This window comes from Anolis carolinensis, chromosome 5, assembly GCF_035594765.1.
Source record: "Anolis carolinensis isolate JA03-04 chromosome 5, rAnoCar3.1.pri, whole genome shotgun sequence".
Lineage (NCBI taxonomy): Eukaryota > Metazoa > Chordata > Lepidosauria > Squamata > Dactyloidae > Anolis > Anolis carolinensis.
The window spans coordinates 133525654-133549162 of record NC_085845.1 but is presented as its reverse complement, the minus strand read 5'-3'; the positions used below and the strand labels follow the sequence as shown (position 1 = coordinate 133549162).

The window sequence follows — 23509 nt, the reverse complement described above, 5'->3', positions numbered from 1 at the left end:
TCTGCAAATAATGTGTTCTGGAATCCACATCTAACTTTCCTAAACTTCATTGACCTTCTTGTGAACTCTAATTTCACTCCACTAATGTTGTGTGTCTGTGTGTGTGTCTGAGAGAGAGAGAGAGAGAGAGAGAGAGAGAGAGAGAGAGAGAGCACTTTTCAAAAGAATCAATCCTTTTTTTCTTAAGATTTTTTTCTCCTGAGGAGGAAAACTCAGCAGTAACGCTGTACTCAGATCTCAGCAACCTTCTAAAGCAGAAGCCTTGGAATTTTATTACTATAAAGTAATTTATCTTCTCCTAAACTCCTGAGGAAACTGATCATATTGCATAATTAAAAATGTATTAAATTGGTTGGCAAAAAGTAACTGGAGATAAGTCTGGCATATCTTTGAGTATATGAATATCTCTCCTTTTTAATGTATTTTGTTTCAGGTTCCTATCAAAGAATGTGTGGGATATCCATGAAATAAAAAGTAAGGTAGTTATTGTACTTTTATTTATGTAAAGGTTTTAAATTCCTTTATTTTAAACATTATAACCCACCTGTCTCCCAAGATTGTATTCAAGGAAGCTTACAGTAATGTTAAAATATTAAACCAAAGCTTCTTTACCAGGCATAGATGGCCCACTATTGTTAAGCAATGCCCCTCTAGCCATGCCCAACTCCTTGGCCTACAGGCTCAGATCTGAGTCCAGGGGTACCCCAACGTTGCAAACCTGCTATGCTAGAGTAGTGTAACCCCATCCAACCCAATCTGAATCCCTATTCCCTGATCTGCTTTCCTGCTGAAACAATCCCATCCAGTGATTTCATTAAAATATTATGCCTTGCATTTCAATCAAGTGATATAAGCAGGATGATAATGATAATGATTCTATCAAACAGAAATGAGCCCAGAAGGGCACCATTGGTTAGTCAAACAGGCATTCCCCCAACATCACTACTCCAAGGAAGTCCAGAGTCATTGCAAAACAGTTCCCCTGAACCCCAGGATTGATGATATCAAAAGCCACTGAGAAATTCAGCAGAACCAACAGGGATGCACCTCCCCATCTAGTTCCCTGCATAGGTCAACTACTGAAAAATCAAAGATTATCTGTTCTACAGCCAGGCCTGAAGCCAGATAGAGTTGTATCTAGATAATCAATTTTATCCAGAAACTCATGGAGCTGGGATGCCATCAAAAGCTCTAGAATCTCATCCAAAAAAAAAGAATGTTGCAAACTGGCAGATAGTTCTCCAGTACAATAGGTTTCAGGGCAGATTTCATCAATCTACCATCAGCCTCTTTCCTATCATATTTGGGGGAAAATGGTGTACAAAAAGCTTCTATCCATGTCATCATGAATGAACATCTGAAGTGAAAAACAAACTATAGTCAGTATTAATCCAAGAACAAATTCAGGTCTTGAGTACCAGGGGCTATGTTGGCAAAAACAGGGGCAGGTCTTTGAAACATAGCCCAAGAAAGACTAAGCTAATTGTCCTATAAGATTGAGGTAAAGGAGGAAAACAGATCAGAGTATCCTGGCTGTCTTCAATACTGATCAAGAATGCTTTATTCTGAAACATTTTTTTTCATGTCCTATATTTGTGACCTATATCTGTTTTTTCAAAAAAAATATGCTCCTCACCCAGACAAAAACTGCACACACAAAGAGTTAGCATAAAGCAAACCATGCAAATTGAGACAGTGAATCTTCAGTGGACAAAATATAATTTGTGCCAATATCATTATTTCTTGAGGTCTGGCCAAGAAGACTATGTAAATTCAGCCATCAAGAGCAACATCGTTTGAAATATTTTGAAGTGGACGCTCTTTATTTTAATTATAAAATACATATACCTATATCACTTAATCATTTGGATGTGTAAGATTAAAATTACTGAGTTCACTCACAAAAACAGAGAGTAAAGCGCCTAATCAGATCTTCAAGACAGGTAGGGCTGCAGAAATTACAAATACTACATTTATTTAAGTAAAAATGAAATGAAAAGAACTCCTCATAGCTAGTTTACATACTCTTGTTGTCATTCCCTAATATCTGAGAATACATTATAAATAGTCAAGGGGGGAGGATCAGAGGTGAACTGGTTTTTGGGGTGTTTTTTTTTTTACTTTAGAGATGTTTGTTGGTTCATTTTATTCTGCATCTTCCTTAAATAAGTAATGATATTTGTAGGCTAAATCCATCTATTTCCCCCAACCGGCGTAGGTCAATTATATCATTGAGAATTTGAGAAATCAACATTTATCTAACTTCCATTGATTCCATTGATACTATGGTTGGGAGAACCAATTGAATTTAGGCCCTAATGATTTCCTCCCTTAAGCAGGTTTTCATTTCTTTTTCCATAATAACAACGATACAGGAAAAACAATTGACAAGTCATGAAGGATAAGATGGGGTCCACCACGTGGGCAGTCTAGAGCACTAAGATCCAAGGGAAGAAGTGGAGAATCCACTGCTGATGTATTGAAGCAGGTGTAAGCCAATTCTGCAAACAATTGCAAGAACACTGCATGTTCTTGTAATAAGGGGGGAATGGTTAGAGTGTTGTACTTACTGGCTGTGTCTTCATATAACTCTTTGCCCCTGTGGAAAATAGTTATGTTTCTCCCTCTCCCATTGGAGAAAAGGAACCTTCTAGAGAAATTTGTGGGAAGGGGGATTAACCATACTGATAAAAAGAACAGGAGGGATTTTGCAGCAGAATGGTATCGCTACCCAATCATGCTTTAGAATAGTAATAAGGGTATAAATTGGTCCCTGGATCTTTGACACCCCATGAAAAAAGCTATTGTGTAGTTTCAGAAGAAAAAGAAAAACCAGGATACAAACAACTGATTTTACTAATAGAATTATGTCCATCAATCATATTATGTCTGAATATAGTTATGATAGGACATTCTTCCATCCCATCCTTGAAACCTGGGAAACTTCTGGAGACTGTTTCATTGCAGTTTCATGAGGTGAAGGTGGGGATGGGAAAGCAAGAAAACCCTGACATGCTAAGAAAATCCACAATTTTTTATTTAGATCATATGTATACATTGAGGATTCACACTTCAAGATGCATCTACATGGATTGAGGTTTTTCAGGACATACACAGCACATACTTACTGAATCCAGGGCCCTGTGTCCAGACGGTCCAGTCCATTCCCTCATTGACCTGTCCCCTTCTCCATGTGTCACCAAAGATGTTCTTCACTGGCCATGGAGCTCACTGTGAACACCTGGTCATTGCTTGTCATGTCTTCTGAGGTCATGATGGGGTGCCGTTGCAATCAGCAAGAAAGACATGATTTCTTGCACTGGATTTACTGGCCAATGTAGACATAGCCCAAGTTTCCTACTTCTTTATTTCATGTTTTACAATGAATACCATTGTGCCTCAAGAGGAGAAAATGGTCTTCACGTTCATAGAGGCCCATCCCAAACACAATTGATTTGTGTCCCTTTATGACATATCATTGCCAGACACACATCTATTGTCATTTCAAATGTTACAAGGTTACACTTGAAGATGTATGGTGAACACACTGCAAATTTGTTCACCTTATAAAGTCACTCTAAAATACATATATAGCATCATCTCAAAGCTTTGTGCACATGCATGAGTGACTCTATACACTGGAAGATGTCCCTTTTTCTAGGTTTTGATGAAACACATTCTCCATGCTGAAGAAAAAGAGGAAATTTTGGCAGGCTCAGAACTGAATAATGTAGGTTAGAAAACCTACATGCATACTACTTTTACTGAGATCAAGAAAAAAATACCACTTTTCTCTGACCTAAGAGAGAGAAGAAATCATATATTCTAATTAATTCAATTAATTAATTTTTAGATCTTGATCACACAACCCATGCTTGTCAAAGCTTTATTTCCTAAATTAATGGGAAGTGGGTATCTTCATTCCCTTAAGTGAATTTGAAAAATCTCAGCCTTCAGCAGTGCCACAAGGATGCAGTGAAAAATCCAATTAAACTGAACAGCAAGGTATCCTTTTTGCATGCTTTTTTAATACAGCTGTCTTCTGCTCAGATAAACAGAAGAACAATTGGGGAGAGGGGAACACCTTGCTGAAGCAGCAGAACATCATGTTTATTAACAGTTAGTAATAGTGAGAATTAAAATAGTCCTTTTAATAATAGGCTCCTGAAATTATGTTTTGCAAAAGAGTGCAATAACTGGTAAAATTAGTTAATTTTTTTCTTGGAACCCCTTAATGCTTCTGCAATATTAATGCACTTAGACTTCTCCATAGCAATGTTGCAGATATAGCGAAGCCTTTGTCCTGTTAGAGTATTTAATATTACTTATAGTTTGTAAATTGAAATAAACTCAGCAATGCTATTCCACTTCAGCAATATTATGAAGATGTATATTTAAAGATCCTGGGTGCTTCTGATGCCTGCCAAAAGAGTGAGATGGAAGATCACATGTCAGAATGCCAGTAAATACAAGAAACTTGGGCGTTATGGAAACTTTCAGACTCGAAGCTTGTGAGAAGAAAGAATGACAAAGAAAAACCCTGTCTTGACAGCTGCTCTTCTGATTTCTTTTCTCAGTTTAGAGAAATTTCATTCATGGAACTATAAGATTCAAATTTTGAGCCTAGTATGTCCAAGGTATGTGACTACTCAAGGAAAAGAACGTCCTGCTCCTCCAATCCAGTGAGAAAACCAATTGGATTAATCATGGAAATTTATTTTAATACTAGCAATGGGGTAAATTTCTCCACCAAACTTAAACACTTCTGTCTTCCAAAATACAAGAGAGTAAGGGGAATCAAAAGGAGGAGTTGGAGGTTGAGAGTGGTGCACCTCTAGCAACTACTGCTTAAGACAGCTGCATCATCCTGCCCTTCCATCAAGGCCGGAACACTAAAAATTTCTTTATGCTTTCTTCAATGTATTGGCAACATCATTTCTGTTCATCTCCTTTATGGACGCTGTTAGTATTTATAATCACATTCTGATTACTGAATACAGTTGCACATGTATTTCTGGCTATGACTCAACTTATATATTCAACTTCTCCCAACAGTCATCAAGCTTGGGGCATTTTGCTCCAGTTTTCCCAATGGCTTCCCCATGATATGTTAAGGGCTGTCATTAATGTTCTCTTTTCTTCCTCATTAGTGATCTTATTATTTTGCTCTGTCGTGTTCTTCCAGCATTTTCTGTTGCCCATTAGCTGTCCAGATCCAGACTTGTCTTTCTGCATGGAAAGAACTAAAATCCAGTGGAACCTATCAATAGAGAAACCAGGGCAGATGGTTCTTCCTTTCTCCCTGTGCTCGCTGTTCCAGGGGCTTTCATGACCCATAAAATAACGGAATAACAGGGTTGAAAGAGACTAGAAGGGCTATCCAATGCAACCCCTGTTATATAGGAATGTAAAAGTAAAGAGGCATAATAACTTGACTGTTTTTCAATGAAAACTAAAAATTTAATTAGTGAAAACTATTTCTCCATCTCTTTTCAGTGTAGAGTTGGGAAGACATGCTCCATTCAAATATTGCTGGATTGTAGTTCCTATAATCCGTCAACATTGACAGTTATCATTCAGTAACATCTGGAAACTATTACAGTTGCTGGACCTAGTCCCTTTTCTCTGGTCTTCATAGTGCAAGGCAGAATTTCAGGCAAAGGTTATTGTCCTGACCTGAAAACCTAAGCCATGCATAATTGCCAGTTCTGCTTCAGTGAGATCTCAGAGTTCTGCCCAAAGGAAATGCAAATTCAGTCCTGAATTTTCACTTTATTTCAAAGTAAAATCACAATTTAAAAAATCCTAGGCATTCCAGTTGTGACAACTGCTGTCGGTACAAGGGATGGCATTTGTTCCAGTTCCCAAAATATGAGCCCTAGTTCAGGGATGGCAAGCTTCAGATTCTGACCTGCAGTTGTGACCTGCTGCTTAAAGAGGCCCTATTAAATAGCTCTCGATAGACTTCCCCTCCAAATCTCACATAGAGCAGGCAAAAATATAAAAGCAATATTGGTATTGTTGTTAAATATTTTCCCTTGGTGGGATTGACAAATAATATTGTTAATGTATAGATCAATTTGCTCTGTGTGAATTCAATTTTTTAACTTAAATGCCAGAGTCAAAATAGATTGCTAAGTATATATTGCACTCTTTATTTTATCAGCTGGGATATTTAAAGGGGAAGGCATATTGCCATAAATCTGCCTTTGAAAAAAAAAGTATGAGAGGCAACCAGTCACCTATCAAACTAAGAAGGCATTTCAAGGTAAGTTGGAAAATGTAAGAGTATCATTATTTCTAGATATGCAACATTATCTAGTGTTTTTGAAAGTATCAGACTTTTAAATATAAGCAGTTTTAGCCATATATTCATATCAACCATTTACATGTCAACCAGCAATTTAAGCTGCATGACGTCTTCCTGTATCGTTTTTGTCTTTCTCTGACATACACACATACACTCCCACACATGCTCTCTAAAAGTGAAGCTTATGCTTTTATGCTCATTATGTATAACATTTACCACCTACACTTCTACTTATCATTTATACATCACGAAGGGGAATGCAAGGTGATCTGCAGGGCACAGAAGGAACACAACCATTATCCAGGAGGCTACTGTGCTATGTGTATACATTGCTCCCTGTGGTTGCTGCCCAACACAACCCTAAAATCACATACAGCACCATGCCAGGCAGATCCAACAGTTCCACCCAAGCTATTGTAAATTGCAAAATGGCACCAGAGGAGGATAAGTCATTCTGTAACAGCATGGAAGAAAACTCTATATCCAGGTAGCAATTACACTTGAATGTCTTGCAAAAATTGAGCAGCCATCAGAGAGAGGTTTAAAAAATAGTAAGCATGCAGAAAGTTTTTTTAAAAAAGAAAACCAAAGGGGTGGAGGAAGCAGTTTAGTGACAAGAATAAGTGAATTATTTTAGCATATGTAGGGATGTTAATATTAAATTATTCATTCTTGCAACTAAGGATAGATCATTTCCACAGTTTTCTTCCCATTGTAGACAAAATGAATATTTCTGTGCAATTCTCAGCTGAATACTCATGCAAAACAGTTTGAGGAAATTATTTTGCATAGAAATATATGTAAATTTCTTTGTTTTTGCTTGAAAATTGTTGGGTTGTGTACAAAAGTTTTGTGTACAAAAACAAAACCCACCATTGTTTCTAGAGAGGAAACATGGGATTTTCCCCCTTGCAAAATTGCTGTTTTCTGTTGGGGGGGGGAACAAAAACAAAATCTTGCACATCTAAACATTTGCTGATGAAAAATCTTGCACAGAAAACAACAAAAACATACACCTATTTTTTGTACAAAGCTGCTGCCTTTTTGTTAAAATTCTTCATGTAAGATTCTTCTTGTGCAAAACCACTGGTTAACTGCAGCAATGTTTTTGAAGTTTGTAGAAAAACACATATATGAGATGAGTAATGCATGCAAATGATTTATACTTGCATAAAAGCATGCATAAAATGTGCATTTGGTAGAAATGCTCATGAAAATGCATTCAAATGACTGATGTTTCCTCCAGAAATTCACAAACTGAACAGGAAAGAAGCTCAAATGGGTTTAATGCATGAAAATGAGAAATGGAGAAAAAAACAGAATTGACAACGTCACTCAGTCCTAGCCAAAATTTAAACTCCACTACCAACAGAAGATATCTTTTGTCAGGAGAATGACATTCCACATTAAATGTCAAAGTGAAGAGAAGACATTTCCTAGGGTATCTCACTGTAAGATTACAGAAGCAAGGCCCAGGAAGAGAGTGAGGTACCATATTTCATCACTATCTTCAGATTTACTTTCAGGAATCAAAAAGGAATCCGCTAGGTCCTCCAGTCATAACACCACTTGTAAAATGATTGATAATAGCACAGGCTGCACACAGAATTAATACAGTTAATTTACTCCTAGTAATAGAAAGGAAAAGACCATTAGCCAAGGCCACATTAGCAAAAAACCACAAAGGAACATGTGTAATAAAACATTGTCCTACAATTCTGAATACAAGAAGTAGCAATGTGTGCCCCCCTTCAACCCAAGTGATGGAATGCAATTCCTGGAGATGAGAAGGCCTTGGGAAAAAATCAGGGAGATAACCATTTTGTCCATGGAAGCCATTTTCCCCAGGAAAATAAATGGGAAATGCATTATGTAATATTTTGTTTTAGAATGATTGACACCATGTTTAAGGCAGGTGTTTTCTGCCAAAAATGTATTTCATTTTAAAAATGTAAGTAATAGATTATGTACAAAATCAGGCCACTACAATTTCTGGTTTTAGTTTGCTTTTGGAAGTGAATGTCTGCTTCATACTATGGAGTAATAGTGGGAATAAAAACTTTTTCTTTGTTACTAATCCTGATGGTTTCTTGTGATCTTTTTTCCCTGGTAGAACCAAGTATGTTGCTGAAAGTTCAGGCATTTCTTAGAGTTTATAACTTTGCAGTTCCATTTGTAAAAAGTTCAATTACATGAATGAAGGCAGGGAAGGAATTGCTCATGTTTTCTTCACACAGCAGTTATACATCATCCATATATTGGTGATGGTGATGTCAAACTCCTTGATGATATCCCCTATAGCTCTACGTACATGCTAGATAGCAAAAGAGACATAAAGGTTCTGCAAGTCAAGCGCCTTCAGAAAGATAAGATGCCTCCTACTACCATTCTTTGAACAGACCAACCAGACAGGATCACAGACAACATATTAGGATCAGCACAGTAATGGAATACACGAGGATACCAAAATCAGCACTGCCAGGACAAGTGACAGGGTAACCCTTGTGCATTTCCCAAATGAAGGTCATTGTCCAGGATGAATATGGCCCCCTGATGAGTACTGAAGTCAGAGTGGGAAGCACCCAACATTACTTGTTACAGGACCTTATTCAAAAATGGACAGTCTTCATGTATAGTGGTAGCTACAGATTTGTAAGTTACCAGGTTAAACATTGTTAGGAAAATCGGGGCTATAATTTTTGGAGGTGTTATGGCTGTATTAGAACCATGATGCCCATTATATTATCTGAAACCATTGTCTCTCACACATTCTCTGCTCACAAAGAAATGGTCCTGTGAACGTGATCAATGCCTGCCCGTATCTTTCAGGAAAGTAGGTAGGGTGGGATAGTTCAAATACTTTGCTTTCTTCTCTTTCCCTTTGTTTCTAGGCTTTGATCAAGCCAACCCCCTCCCCCCGACTTCAAACTTATTATTCCTATATTAATATTAGGAACAAGAGCTAGCATGGTTTAGTAGTTTTAATGTTGGACTGCAACTCTGGGTTTGAATCCCCACTTGACTGGAGAATCTGGGTGACTCATACACTTTAAACCTCAAAAAACTCTGTGATGTTGTCTTAAGTTTGAAATCACTTGGAGGCAAACAACAACAACAACAACAACAACAACAACAACAACAACAACAGATACCTTAACATTACACATGTCTTTCTATATCGTATAAATAAATAAGAATAAACCGCTAGGCAAGGTAATCTGGGGTTCTGGCGTTGGGTGGCATCTCTACACAGATGACACACAACTCTACTACTCTTTTCCAGCTAATTCCAGGGAAGCTCCCCAGATCCTAAACCAGTGCCTGGCAGCTGTGATGGACTGGATGAGGGCCAACAAGCTGAGACTTAATCCAGACAAGACAGAAGTCCTCCTGGTTAGTTGCAAGGCCAATCGGGGTATAGGGTGGCAAACTGTGCTCGACGGGGTTACACTCCCCCTGAGAACACAGGTCTGCAGTCTGAGGGTCCTCCTGAACTCACCATTAACGTTTGAGGCTCAGGTGTCAGCGGTGGCCAGGAAGGCCTTCTCACAGTTAAAACTTGTGCACCAGCTGCGACCATATCTCAAAAATCCTGACTTGGCCATGGCCATAAAGCACTCTACATGGAGCTGCCTTTGAAGACAGTTCAGAAAATGCAGCTAGTAGAAAAGTTGATTACCAGATTACTAACTGGAGCTAGCTACAGGATACATACCACACCCCTGCTGAAGCAACTCCACTGGTTTCTGACAAGTTTCCAGACTCAATTCAAGGTGCAGATTATTACCTATAAAGCCCTATATGTTTCTGGTCCAACTTATCTTCATGACCACATCTCTTTCTACAAACCGGCACAGGTTCTGAGATCAACAGGGGAGGCCCTTCTCTTGGTTCCACCAAGAGAGAGGGCCTTCTCTGTGATGGCTCTCCAACTCTGGAATACCCTCCCAAAAGATATTAGATTACTTCCCATCCTTCAGTCCTTCTGTTTCAACCTGAAAACATGGATGTTCTGACAGGACTTTGACTTCAAGTAGGCTGAATGAAGCTGACACTTGGCACTTTGTGAACTGACAGCAGTTAGTTTTATCTACTGTTGTTTTAAAATTGTATTAGTTTGATTTTATGCTATATGTGTTGATGGGTGTTGTTAAAATTTTATGTGACTTGTTTTATATTTTTGTACCGTTTTTACCTATTGTATGTTTTATAAGCAGCTTGAAGTGCCTTTGTAAACCACCCTGAGTCCCTTCAGGGAGATGGTGGCGGGATATAAATAAAGTTTATTTATTTTATTTATAAATAGCATTAAACATTCTAAACAGCATTAAAATGTATTCCACTGTGTATATATATGAATAATATAATATATAAAGCAACTTAAGATAAATATAAGAATATAGAGAAAGGAAACAAAAAGAAGGAACAACTGATCCATTAAACAATCTTGAGAGATGAGGGAAGATGGAGATAAGAAGCTTTGAAAAAAACAAAAAGGACAATAATTTCATGACCATGAAGGGGGTCAGAAGTTAAAATCCCCTGTTCCTATTTTTTCTTCCTATTTTTTCTAGTCTTCCCAGTTTCCCATGTATTAGTTGGTTTATTACTTGATTATAAATAATTGGGTGTGCCAATAAAAATATTTTTTGAAAAAATAAAATGTGTTCCACTGTTTCTCATGCCTATTACTCCACGAAGTATTCACCTTCATTCATGCTTCTCATGAAATGACCTCAACATATAACCCTGGAGAAGTGTCTAGCTTCACCGAGCTTCTGGGGAGGAAAGAGGGACCAGTAAGCTCCTTCTATGCAATGCTTTCCCAGTCACATAAGGAAAGTGTCGCCATTGCAAGGAGGCGGCATGCTGGCTGTATTGGAGCCATTACAACAAAGGAAACTTCCTGTGTTGCTAGAGAAACGTCTGACAATGCTTTTACTTCAGTTGGAGCCGGGGTTTCCACAGGAAGCTCCCTTTCATCGTCTGATGGACAGTGAGACCATCAGTCCTCCAGATGGGGTGGAAGCGTCCTAGGACTCTAAAATCACTCCATCTGATGCGGTGGGAAGTCTACTCTAATAGCTACTCTTGAGATAAGGATCAAGATTATCCTGATGTGTTTTCCCTAGACTAGTTATATATGCTCATACCAAACATCTTTCTTACTCAAGCAAAGGAAAAGATATCTCCCTCCATTCAAAGTAATAGAGACTGAAGACTGAGAAAGTGAAACTACACCATAACACTAGGCACCTGTCAGTGAAATGAAACAAAATGTGTGGGGGGAGATTAGTGCAAAGAGGTCCTATGTCCATTCATAGGAGAAGGAAACCATCGGATATATAGATCCAAATCGGGGCACATCTAAATGTTGAATGAATGCAGTTGAACACCACTTTATCTGCCATGGCTCAATGCCATGGAACCATGGGAGCAGTAGTTTTACAAGATGTTTAGCCTTCTTTGCCAAAGAGTGCAGGTACCGCATCAAGCTACAACTCTTATGATTCCATAGCATTGACCCATGACAGTTAAATAGTGTCAAACTGTATTTATTCAACACATAGATGCAACCTCAGACCTAGAAAGTGTTATTGAATCCTGATGCTGGCTGAATGATACTGGGAGTTCTACATCAGAACAAGTAACTTTTCCAAATTCTGTTCCAGTGCACAAATCTGCTATTAATTTGAAGGGGAGAGAAAGAGACAGAGAGATGCGGAATGACACATTAGATAGACCGTTCCATATCATTTCCCAATAATGTTACTGATATTCCCAACTCTAACCTTTGAAACCACAGAGCAAATTTCATTTTCCCCCAAAACCTTCCATAGTATGTAGCTCTGCTCGAAAACCTTTTTATCAATGCTTTTACACTGACAGATGATTCAGTTTCTCAGTATTATGAACAGAAAGAGTTCAAAAGGTACTGAATGTTTTCCCTCAATAATAAGCTGGAATGTTCTGCCTTGTCGTTTTTTATTCTCTCCTTTGACCACATGTCATAAGAGGCAGCTACTTCCCATCAACACTCAGGCTGATGCTTCACTGACCACTAGGAGGGATAAAACCTGTCCTCGAGCATTCCACACCCATTAAGGCGATGGATTGAATTTTTGTAATGAGACCGTTGCAATAACCGAACCAAGCAAAAAGCCAGCACCCCAGAGAGACAATGTTTAATCATTTTCTGCTGTCAGAATTTGAGAAATGAAAGGCCAACCACTGTGCTTTTCTTACTAGCAAGCCAGGCTCTGGCTGTCACTTATTCAGCCCCCATGATGCTTTGGTGAGACACACAAGAGAGTGTGGTTGGGTCTGCATGCACAAATAATTAGAGAGGAGGAAGCCCGTTGACCAATCTGTAGCTTGATAAACTTGTAGAAAAGGAAGTACTAAAGCTGTACCATGCCTGATCATTCAGCTGAAGTCGGAATGAGAATCATGCAGCATAGAGATTGCTAGACAGGTTCAATACAATCCTTGGGGTGCCCACTGTCTCCTAAACCCCTATTATCCACCCAAACATTTGCTGGATTTTATAAAATAGAAATGTAGTTTTTGCTGACTCTTCTCTAAAATACTTTGTTAGACACAAACATACTTTTTAAAGCCTCAACCCCACCACACAAACAGCAAGGCAAGTGAAAAAGCAAAGGAGTAGTGATATAACATAAATTCTGGACACTCAATATTGTGGCCATGACAGCATGGCTTAGCTCCTCCAAAACTCTAGATGGGCTGAATGCCAGTTGATGAACCCTGGACCATGTTTTCAAAGGCTATTTGCAATTTATTTATTATTATTTATTTACCCTATTTATATCCCACTTTTTTCTACCTCAAGCGGGACTCAAGGTAGCTTACATATGGCAATTATTCAATACCTCACAACCTTTGAGGAGGCCTGCCATAGATGTGGGTGAAACATCAGAAGAGAATGCTTCTGGAACATGGTCATACAGCCTGGAAAACTCATAACAACCCAATTATTCAATGCCTTAAACACATACAAAACATTCAGTTTAAAATAAACTTAATTAAAATTAATACATATTAAACATTTAAAAACATTACATTCAATATTAAAATCATGCCATCCAGAAATTATAGTCTACGGCCATTCCGTAATCATTGCACATATTCCAAATCTATTATTGCACTGCGCTATATTCAAATCTAAATTTCAGATTTTTTTCTGCACAAACTTCATCTGTTGTATTTTAATGCAAGGAAAATACTTGTCCTTTCATATAAAATGATGAATTTGAACAAAGTTTGAAATTTGAATGAAACTTTACATTTTGTTTAAAAGGCAGCAATTTCTGCACATGCAATCCTAATTTTTGCACAAAAAGTATGCATACTGTGCCAAAAAAAAGTCCTGAACTGTAAAGATTCTCACCAAGATAACCCTCATCAAAGTTTCTTGGCATTTGAGAAATACATTTTGACCATTTCTGAATATTTCATCCATCCTTATCTAGGAATCCCTCAAAACTGTAACTAATAATAAACTCACCTTCAGTATTTCTAGCATTCATTTTCTTATTTTTCCCATTTGAACCTGTTCTCCCTAGCTGGATAAGATAAATTATCTAATTCAGCAACAAGAATTCCATATGCAAGACATGGAAAGTTTTATCCCCCTGTATTATTTGGATAAAGAGTTCCTTTGCATGTAGATATTCAGTTTAATATTGACCATAATGCTACTTGATTGTTTCATTGTTTCTCTTTGATTTGATTCACTTATAAGTTGGTATAAGCTACTTGTTCCTGAACAACCCCAGTTAAATACTTTCCCTCTACTAGTGAATATCTCAGATTTTGTCCAAGAGTCGCCGTTCTCATGAGATTTTCCAAGGAGGAGAAGGAAGTAGCACAGGGGAAGAGCTTTCTTTCTACATACGTGTCTATACTAGCACTACACTATTACCAGAGTTTGAAAAGTTTACCTTTTGGACTAATTACCAGAACTCACTACACACTGGCCATGCTGGTTGGAGGATTCTGGGGATAATAATCCAAAAAATGAACTTTTACAAGTGCCCTCTAATACAGAGAGAATGTTCTATATATTTCATTTGTATTTGCCAAATATTCCTATTTAGTTGTTCAAAATTAAAGCTATTAGTATGTGAGACAGACAGATTAATTATGTTCAGTTCGAATCTCATAACCATTCATTTTTATGACAAAAATACAGGAACAAGAGCTAAAAAAGCAGAGTAGCAGCCTAGTCAAACTTGTAAAAGCCAGGAATCAAGTATATCCATCTACTACATTGTCTGCAGACAATAATTCACATTTTGACATTTCAGAATCAGTAGTTTCCCAGATTCATTTACAACCATTGTCCCAAAAATTATTAATATTCTGCTGAGTTGTGTACTACATGTGATCTTTGCTGATGCCTAATAGAAACCTGTGACATGTTATTGAGGTCCCACATTGACCTTTTCATTATGCCGCCTTGAGTCGACAGTCCATTCATTTCCCTTCTGAATATTTAAGGAAATGACAAGTAGAAAGGACAGCCAAACACATTTGCAGAATTCTTAAAGACCTGTGACCTAAAAAAAAACACAGAAGCCTTTTCTATCCTTAGTCTTTTTGTTAGCTGTTTATTTGACTAAGCCCCAAATATTCCTAAATTCTATAGAAGTTTAAAAGCATGTTTTTTCTGGATCTTATACTGGAGATTTTTTCCCTAGATTACAAATCGTGATACAATGTTGAAAGAGTTGTTTCCTCAGTATCAAAGATCTGAGAAAAAATTCAGTAACCTCAACACTTCTGTTTTCTTTGGTAAAGTCATTTTTTCTGGGGCCATCGTTTACTTACGCACAATCAGATTAGTGTTGTATACCCTACAGAAAGTGACAGGTGTAAATCACTGCAAAGTGTGCACTAAATGAAAGCTGTTCGTTCCTGAGGGCTCCAATCAGGAGCATTCAAAATGTCTCCAACAGTCAACATATCCATACATCGATACACTGATATAAGCATTGATACGAAAAGTCTTAAAACAAGGTATTAAACATTCATCCTTCAGAAGTTGCTGGACTGCAACTCACAGTTGTCCTCAACTTTGGCTGTGCTGGCTTGGACCAAAAGGAGTTGCAATCTACAGGAGTCTCATATATACCAAGCAGGTTAGCCCAGTGTAAAGTTCACTGGGAGGAGCCCTGGATCCAAAATATACACCCCTTTCCCTGTTCTGATAGTGCACAGTATCCATCTGGACAGAAGATCAGACTTGATCCAGCTGTCCAGATTGAGCGAAGCTCTTTGATACTCTCGAGTTTCAATCAAAGTCCAAAATATCCCCAACTGGGCCCAAAGTGGTACAAAATCAGAGTATATCCAAAAAAATCACAATACTCATCAAAGCTGCTATGTATTGTAAATACAACCAGTGGTCCATTTGCAGTGAGTATGGGTTTTTTTATTATGCAGAAAATCCTAGGTTTGCATTTTTTAAAAGACGACATGCTGATTCAATTTGAAAACTGTTTTGCAATTTATCAAAGACAATAATTTTATTATTTCCTTCATCTGGATGAATTTGTTTTGCATTGATATTTAAGACACTCTACCATGCTAAGAGCCAGCAAAGAACAGTTGACAGATTTGAACCGAAAAAAATTCCATTCATCTGTAACTTTCAATTTTTCACTGTGGGCCATTTGCTCCTCTCAGACTCCACAATTTCACAAAGTTGCTGGATTGGTAAAATGAATGCTACCTGAAATCCTTGGAAAAGGGTTGGCAAATTTGTCTGATTTTTTTCCACTTGGGTGAAGATGCTACAAATGTATTGACTAATTTTCTTTTAGATTAGTTACATAAGCATTACTTGGCAGATTGAAGCTTACTGGTGAACATTTACGAACACCACTACTATACCACCTCAATATTCAACACACACTAAAAATCTATTGTTCTTTAAGAAGACCCAGTTTTAAAGACAAAAAATAACTACTCTAATGAGCACGAGATAGAAAAAAGATCAAAGAGATAGGAGAAAAAACACCTCATGCTAATGGCTTTGCTTTTATATAGCACATTTCATCCTAAAATTAACAACTAGGGTCTGTCAGAAGTTAGTTAAGCAAGTAGAAACTGGATCAGCAAGATTGTCAAAATTCATGAACTTTACTCAGAAAATTTACCAACTTGTGTTTTTTTAAAAAAAAACACACACACATTCTTGATTATCACAATATGTTTTTTTCACTCTTCCTAATGTGTTTCGAAGTCCTATTATGAGGTGCCACTGAACAATATAAAAGCACTGAAAGGCAGATTCAAAGAGCAATTTTTCAACCTATTTTAATAGTATTGTACAAAAACTAGATGGAAAAATGACCATTCATTCACAACATTGTTTAGGACCTATGCATATTTGACAGGACAGTTCAGACATATTCAGAGGTATAATATTTCCTGATCCTTCCTTTTTCCATATATAGGAAGTGAAAACATACTCCAAACAGTATCAACCATTTATCACTCTTTAGGTATAAGGAGCTTCATGATTCCGTCTCTACCCACATTGAAACAGGCCCAAGCAAACCCCAGACAATAATCTGTCAAAGATTTAATTTTCACCATCATCTTTCCAAACAATAGTCTTACGGTTATATTTAGCTTCTTGGGAGTTTGAATTGCTGCTTTGTAACCCACAATGGTGTCACATTATCAAATCAATGACAAACAAAACGGCCATATCATATTCAGTTTCCCCCAATGGGTTTAATAGCTCCACAACAATCAGGCAGATGTCACAAAACACTGCGCAAGAGTTTGCTAACTTGTCAGCGCTAAGTACATTTAAAAAAGAAAATATATATCTGGTTACCTATTTCTCTTGAGATCTGCATAAATGCTTCGACACCACTCTCCCCGTAGTTTCCCTCTGAAGCCAGGGTTGAGACATAGTTCCATCCAAGTGCTGTCACAATATCGACCATGGCTTGGGCTTGATAGGAGTCAGGAGGTACCACCCGAGAGAAAAAGTCATACCTGGTGTTATCACTTAACTCTGGAGCTGTAGATGCATAGCTGATTTGAGGTATCTGCAAAGAACAGCATAAAAGTGGGTTTAATATATCTGAAGTTTAATTTCTAAATAACTTGTGATGAGGGGGAAATCTTTTATCAAAAACCATGTGCCATGTTCCAAAACGTAGTGTATTTTTACACAGGCAAGCTCCTTTTCCTTGAAAAGTAATTTTGAAAATCCTGAAACTTTTAAACTCAATATGATTATCATTTCAGAATAATTCATCTTTGATTTGATATGATTTGATATGATTGCACATTGTTTCATACTGGCCAAAGACATCACATTTCAAAAAATGTTCTCCTATTGTCAATCACAACACTGCTATTAACCTGGAAATTATAAGTTTCAATCAGGCTGCATATTTTATTAGTTTCCTTTGACAATAAAGGCCTATAAATCTCTGAGAAAACATTTGAGTGCTTCCGTTATCCATTTAGTTACCATAGGAATAAACATACCAACATGTCAAAGAACCTGTAGGTGAGCACATCAATTGAGATACAGTAGAGTCTCACTTATCCAAGACTCGCTTATCCAAGGTTCTGGATTATCCAACGCATTTTTGTAGTCAATGTTTTCAATATATTATGATATTTTGGTGCTAAATTTGTAAATACAGTAATTATAACGTAACATTACTGCGTATTGAACTACTTTTTATGTCAAATTTGTTGTATAACATGATGTTTTGGTGCTTAATTTGTAAAATCATAACCTAATTTGATGTTTAATAGCTTTTCCTTAATCCCTCCTTATTATCCAAGATATTCGCTTATCCAAGGTTCTGCCGGCCCGTTTAGCTTGGATAAGTGAGGCTCTACTGTACAACCAAATTCCATCAAAACAAAAGAATCAACAAAGGCAACCTCTTTTTTCTGAATTTCTGAGAGCCAATGTAAAGAACTTGTTGGATATTTTGGACTAAACCTTCCATCATTCCTGGCCAGGAACTAATCAGATTTGATATCCTAAATATCTTGATGCTGAATCTGAAAGCCCATGTATGTCAAATCATGCATTTGCCGCACCACCCCTGCAAATAAAGAGGCCACACACATGATTGGATTAACTAAGTGCAACTTTTATTATTGTTACCTAATTAATTCACTGGATCCCTTTGATCCAAATCACTGAGCAGACTGTGAGCACATCAAATACATCTTGCCGTGAACTTGGCAGTAAACTTAGCAGTGAACCTGTCTATGAACTTGGTGAGGATAATCTTTCCAAATCACCAATTTCTCTTACCCAATTCCTGGTCCATCATTCCTGGCCAAGAACTAATCAGATTTGATATCCTAAATATCTTGATGCTGAATCTGAAAGCCCATGTATGTCAAACCATGCATTTCTGTTTCATTCAGTGAAATAGCAAACAACAAGGGAACTCCATTATTTCAAAAGAAACACCCGCTTTAAACATACCAGGTTTACTATTGCCCGGAAATCACTCCAAGGTACACTAAAATCAGGGGGAAATAATAATCAAGCAAGTTTAAAGGTCCCATAACTGCAATTGCCATTGAGTGACCTTCATCAAATGTCTCCCTTCAGTGTCCTGTCTCTTTTCAAAGCTATTTTAGGAGTCTAGTTTATTGTTTCCTTTGTTTTAGGGAGACATAACTATTCAGAAATGGAGGATGTTAAAAGTCAACATTCAAAACACAGACTGCTCTTAAAGGAATAAGGATGTTGTCTATCCAGGGTTAAAATTCTCCTGCAATTAGGTATGAGAAATTTTCTTCTCTCAGAGGCACACTTAGTTGTAGAACACACTCAGAGAAGTGATCTTACAGTGCAGCCATTCTGCAGCTTTGATACCTACACAATTGCAAAGAATAGGTGTAATCTACTGGATGATTTAACATGCAAGGATCAAGTATCTGCTTGTGCACTATGGCAACCAGATTGTGGCCAATAAACCTAGAACCTCTGCAGTATTTTGTGCACAATATTATTTCCTTTGGACTTTGTAGTGAAGAATTTTGTTTTACTGACTATTCAGTGAAGTTCTCTGTTGGAATTCAACCTGGACAAATCAACTACTGAATTTTTACATTCAAACTTCTAATCACTTTTCTGATTCTCATCCATTAGGTTCTGTGGCTACTTTTTAATCTATCTTCTGGGACTTCTAACAACTAAATTATATCAAGTAAAGTGAAAAAAAAACCTTTTTGGGTGAAAGAAAGGATCCCACGAGGAGTACATCTTATTACACATTCTACCTAAAGTTCTCACCATCTGAGAAGACTCATGGCCTGAAATATTGTGGAAAAGTAGGGATAGAGCTTATCAGTGAATGCCACAGTTCATGAGCAGATGGTTTTGCTCTCATTAGAATCATGTTCCAATGTGCAGCCCTTTACTGATCCCCCGAGGAATGAATGACCACTCTTGATGTGAATCATTCATATACATCAGGGTAGGGAAAATAATAGTCCATGAGCAATAAATAAATAACTTTTTAAATTTTGAAAGTGCAGCAGAGTGGGGCACAACCCTCCAAGATCCCAGGGTGTGGAAGAGCAATTTTGCTTTCCAACTCTGACAGTTGCCTACCATTGACCTACACCGCACATGTCAAACGCAAGGCCGCAAGTTGAATCCAGCCCACCACTTCATTTTATGTGGCCCACAAGGCTTTCAATGTCAGTGTAACATAGTGACATTTAAATAGTCTTAGAATTACAAACAGCCCTTGGAAGGTAACCATAAGGGTGATGTGGCCCTCATTGAAAATGAGTTTGACAGCCCTGGTTTACATGAAAGAAAAGAAAACAGCCCTCTCCAAGATCTCTGAAGTGGAGGCTAATCAACCTTGCCCCTACTTCCATATACCTTGCCTGACTTCATGTGCATGATTGAGTACTGAAAACTAAATATAATATAGATAAAGACAGGTGAACAAAAAGCTATGATTGAACTAATTTGCTACCTGGAACATTGAGTCTTTTACAGGCATATTATACACTGCCAGAAAATCTTTACAAAAATAAAACTGGTGTTTAAACAAAAAGTACAAACAGAATGTGATTAAACTCTTTGCCTTGGTGACTAAACATGTCAATAATTGAAATGTTGAGTTTTGTTTTCCGTTTTACACCTAGGTATGCTGTTTGTCCACCGGGCAATTGAGGCAAGCTGAAGGAATACGCCAAGCTAAACAATGCAACCCCTTGTTGAGCCAAGAATTGCTGTCACAATTTTGCTAGTTTTCTGAAATATGTTAATTAGAAAATGTTCCACCAAAGAATTACTGTCACCATTTATAGTTTCCTGCAATGTGTTAATAACTAATTGGTTGGTGTCTCTCAAGAAAATACATGGAAAAGTCATACGCCCAATGGAAGAACAAAAACAGCTTCCCAGGTTCTCAAATAGGTTTCTCAAAACAAAATCTAATGAATTGGACAACCCACCCCCACCCACCCACCCCCAAAAATTAGGTTCCTCACTTCCACCAAGAAATTTAGTATGCCCAAGTTCAACTTACATTTCTTGTAGAATAGAAACATTCAGTATCAAACCACTAATGAGGGTGCATACAATAGCAGGTAATTGGCATCTACACTAGACACTTTGACATGGACCAGACAGACTTAAATGCATCCTTGAACACTCAGTGATAAATTACACTGTACCTGCCTGATGATGCTAGACAAAAAAAGAGAGAGAGAGAGAGAGAGAAATACCTTTTTTAAGTTATTGGAGGGAAATCTATATATTAGTAGCAAAATCACAGAAATTTTAACATAGAAAGGTGCCTTATATGGACCTCTGATCTATGAAGGGTTGTTCCACACTGGACAAGTGTATCATGCGTTGACAGAATTTGTTGCTGTAATTACTATTTCTATTTCATTCATTTTTTTAATAAAATACTGAATATTTTGAGCTCCCTTCCTTGTTTTTTTCCAGGATATATTCCTCCTATCAAACAACAACTCTCTTTATAAAGTGATACATTTGTACTTTTTAGACATCTTTTTGCCCTTTTTAATGCTCTATAAAATCCAATAAAGCAGGGGGTTCTTGATCCCATAGATGCGCACAGAGTGGGAGCAGCCATTCCCTTTTTAAAGCCTTATGCATTTATTCATTGAATTTATATCCCACCTTTCTTTTAAAGTGAGATACCCTTGTGTGAAGGCACGCTGGGGGAAAATGGCTATCTATACGTCTGGCTACCCAAGCGGCATTCGGTTTACCCTTTAATTGTACCTCAAACCCCAACGTAAACACTCTTGAAGCTGATTAAAGATAACAAAAAAAAATATGTTTATTAAACACAGGAAATTATAAACAATTGTGTAGAGTAATTGTAAACAATTAAATAAATGTTTCAAAAGCTAAAACAGTTTAAAACACATTTAAAATATAATAAAAGTGAATGTTCTATCACATGAAGTAAGAGCTAAAGACCCACCAGCAGAAAGAGAGCAAGGAAGCGGTTGCACGAACCCGCCATGTTCCACCCCCTCTTTCCTGTATTTTTGCCCAAAGGGAAATCTTTTTCTTTAAACAGGTCTTCAGCCTTAGATAAACAGAGTAGAGTGATGTGAATTGGGTGTGCTGTTTAAATATGCATGGTATAATTTTAGTGCTTTGTTTTAAATTTTAATGTTTTGAAATAGTGTTTTTCCTGAATGTACTATTTAATGCTTTCTTAACTTTTGTACTTCATATTGCTTTAAACCATTCAATTTTAATTTATACTCAACACTGTTTCTAATCCCGTTTTGGGGAAAATTGGGATATTAAATAACTAGATAGATAGGATAGATCCAGAAAAATAGTGATTCAGAGAAAAGATTTAAGAGACATCAAAAATCAATATAAAAAGCAATAAAGAAGCAAAGATTCCAAAATATGGAAAAATATGAAATCCCAAACACTTCTGGTCCCAAACACTTTAGATGAGGGATATTCAACATGTAACTCAGTGCAGTGCTAAGCAGTTTTACTATCAGGCCTTCTAACTCAATACAAGATAGATCCGCCAATCTTTCTAATCATGATGTCTAGTTGGAATTTTGGAGCATACGATGAATTGAAGTTCAATTTTGGAAAATATGATCGAACTGAAGTTCAAATCAAGAATACAATAGACAATAAGCCACTACTGAGACATTGCATTTATCAAAAGTCATAAGAATATTTGGCCGGCAGAAAAGCTGTTGCATCATGTCCAAGTTCCATTATCTAAAGATAAAGAATCTGAATGCTAGGATTAATGCACTTTATTTAGCTGGTTAGCTATTGCTCTCACTTACATGTACAGCCATGATTATAGAATATAGCATCACCTCTGTATCCACGAGATATACATTCCAAGATTGCCCACGAATATATGAAACCAAAAATAATAACAAATCCTCACTTGAGCTAGATACCATAGAATCAAAGTGGAGGACCTAAAGAGACCCACAAACATTTCCGGGGGGGGGGGGGGGGGATATTTGGAGCATTGGTAAATAAAACTGTGGATATTGAGACCCTATTTATAGGGGTTCATAATGTTCAAGGCTTCTTAACCTGAGTTAAGATGAATAATATGTTTTTTGAAATGCTAAATGTTATATGTGTGTGTTCATGCACAGATATACATCATAATTGTGTCCTGAGCTATACATGAACATTGGGGTTTTAATCTCAATCATGTTAAAAGGTAACAAGAGCTTTAAAAATATTTGTGAAACAATAAATTGAAGCACCAGAAACAAAGCACCTCTAAAAATGTTCCAGATGTTTACAGTCCTCCATCCTAAATGTCTTCCCCTTGTTTCTTACCCCTCCCAGCCAACAGCCTCTTTGGTCCAATTAATAGCTGTGAAATACCACCAGCTTTATTTCAGTCAAGTACACACCAGTATAGGTCAGGGAAACAAAAACATGTCTGGAGATTTATGATACAATAGGCCTGTGATAGAATTTTTATACTCAATTTTCTTTCTTGTCAGAGTCTTGTAGTAATTTACAGCAGATTTTGTTAGGAAACTTCAGTATTTTTCTGCTCCTGCAGTGTGGGGGTAACACTTTAAAGGACCTTAAAGTTTTTGACTTGCATGATTTGAAACATGTTTAATAACCCCCATAGGGCAGCTAAACAATCTTCA

General features: G+C 37.2%; 1 protein-coding gene across 5 annotated transcripts in view; it reads right to left on the bottom strand.

Moving 5' to 3' along the window:
• Positions 1 to 23509, bottom strand: part of grm8 (glutamate metabotropic receptor 8) — a 713612-nt gene that overhangs the window by 491407 nt on the left and 198696 nt on the right. For all 5 annotated transcript variants that reach the window (XR_010006674.1, XM_062982302.1, XM_062982304.1 and 2 more), the window contains exon 3: positions 17184 to 17400. Coding sequence is in view for 4 of the 5 variants with exons in the window: in XM_062982302.1 (XP_062838372.1) it covers positions 17184 to 17400 (217 nt within the window). In the remaining variant the exon portion in view is untranslated. The remainder of the gene's footprint in view (positions 1 to 17183; positions 17401 to 23509) is intronic.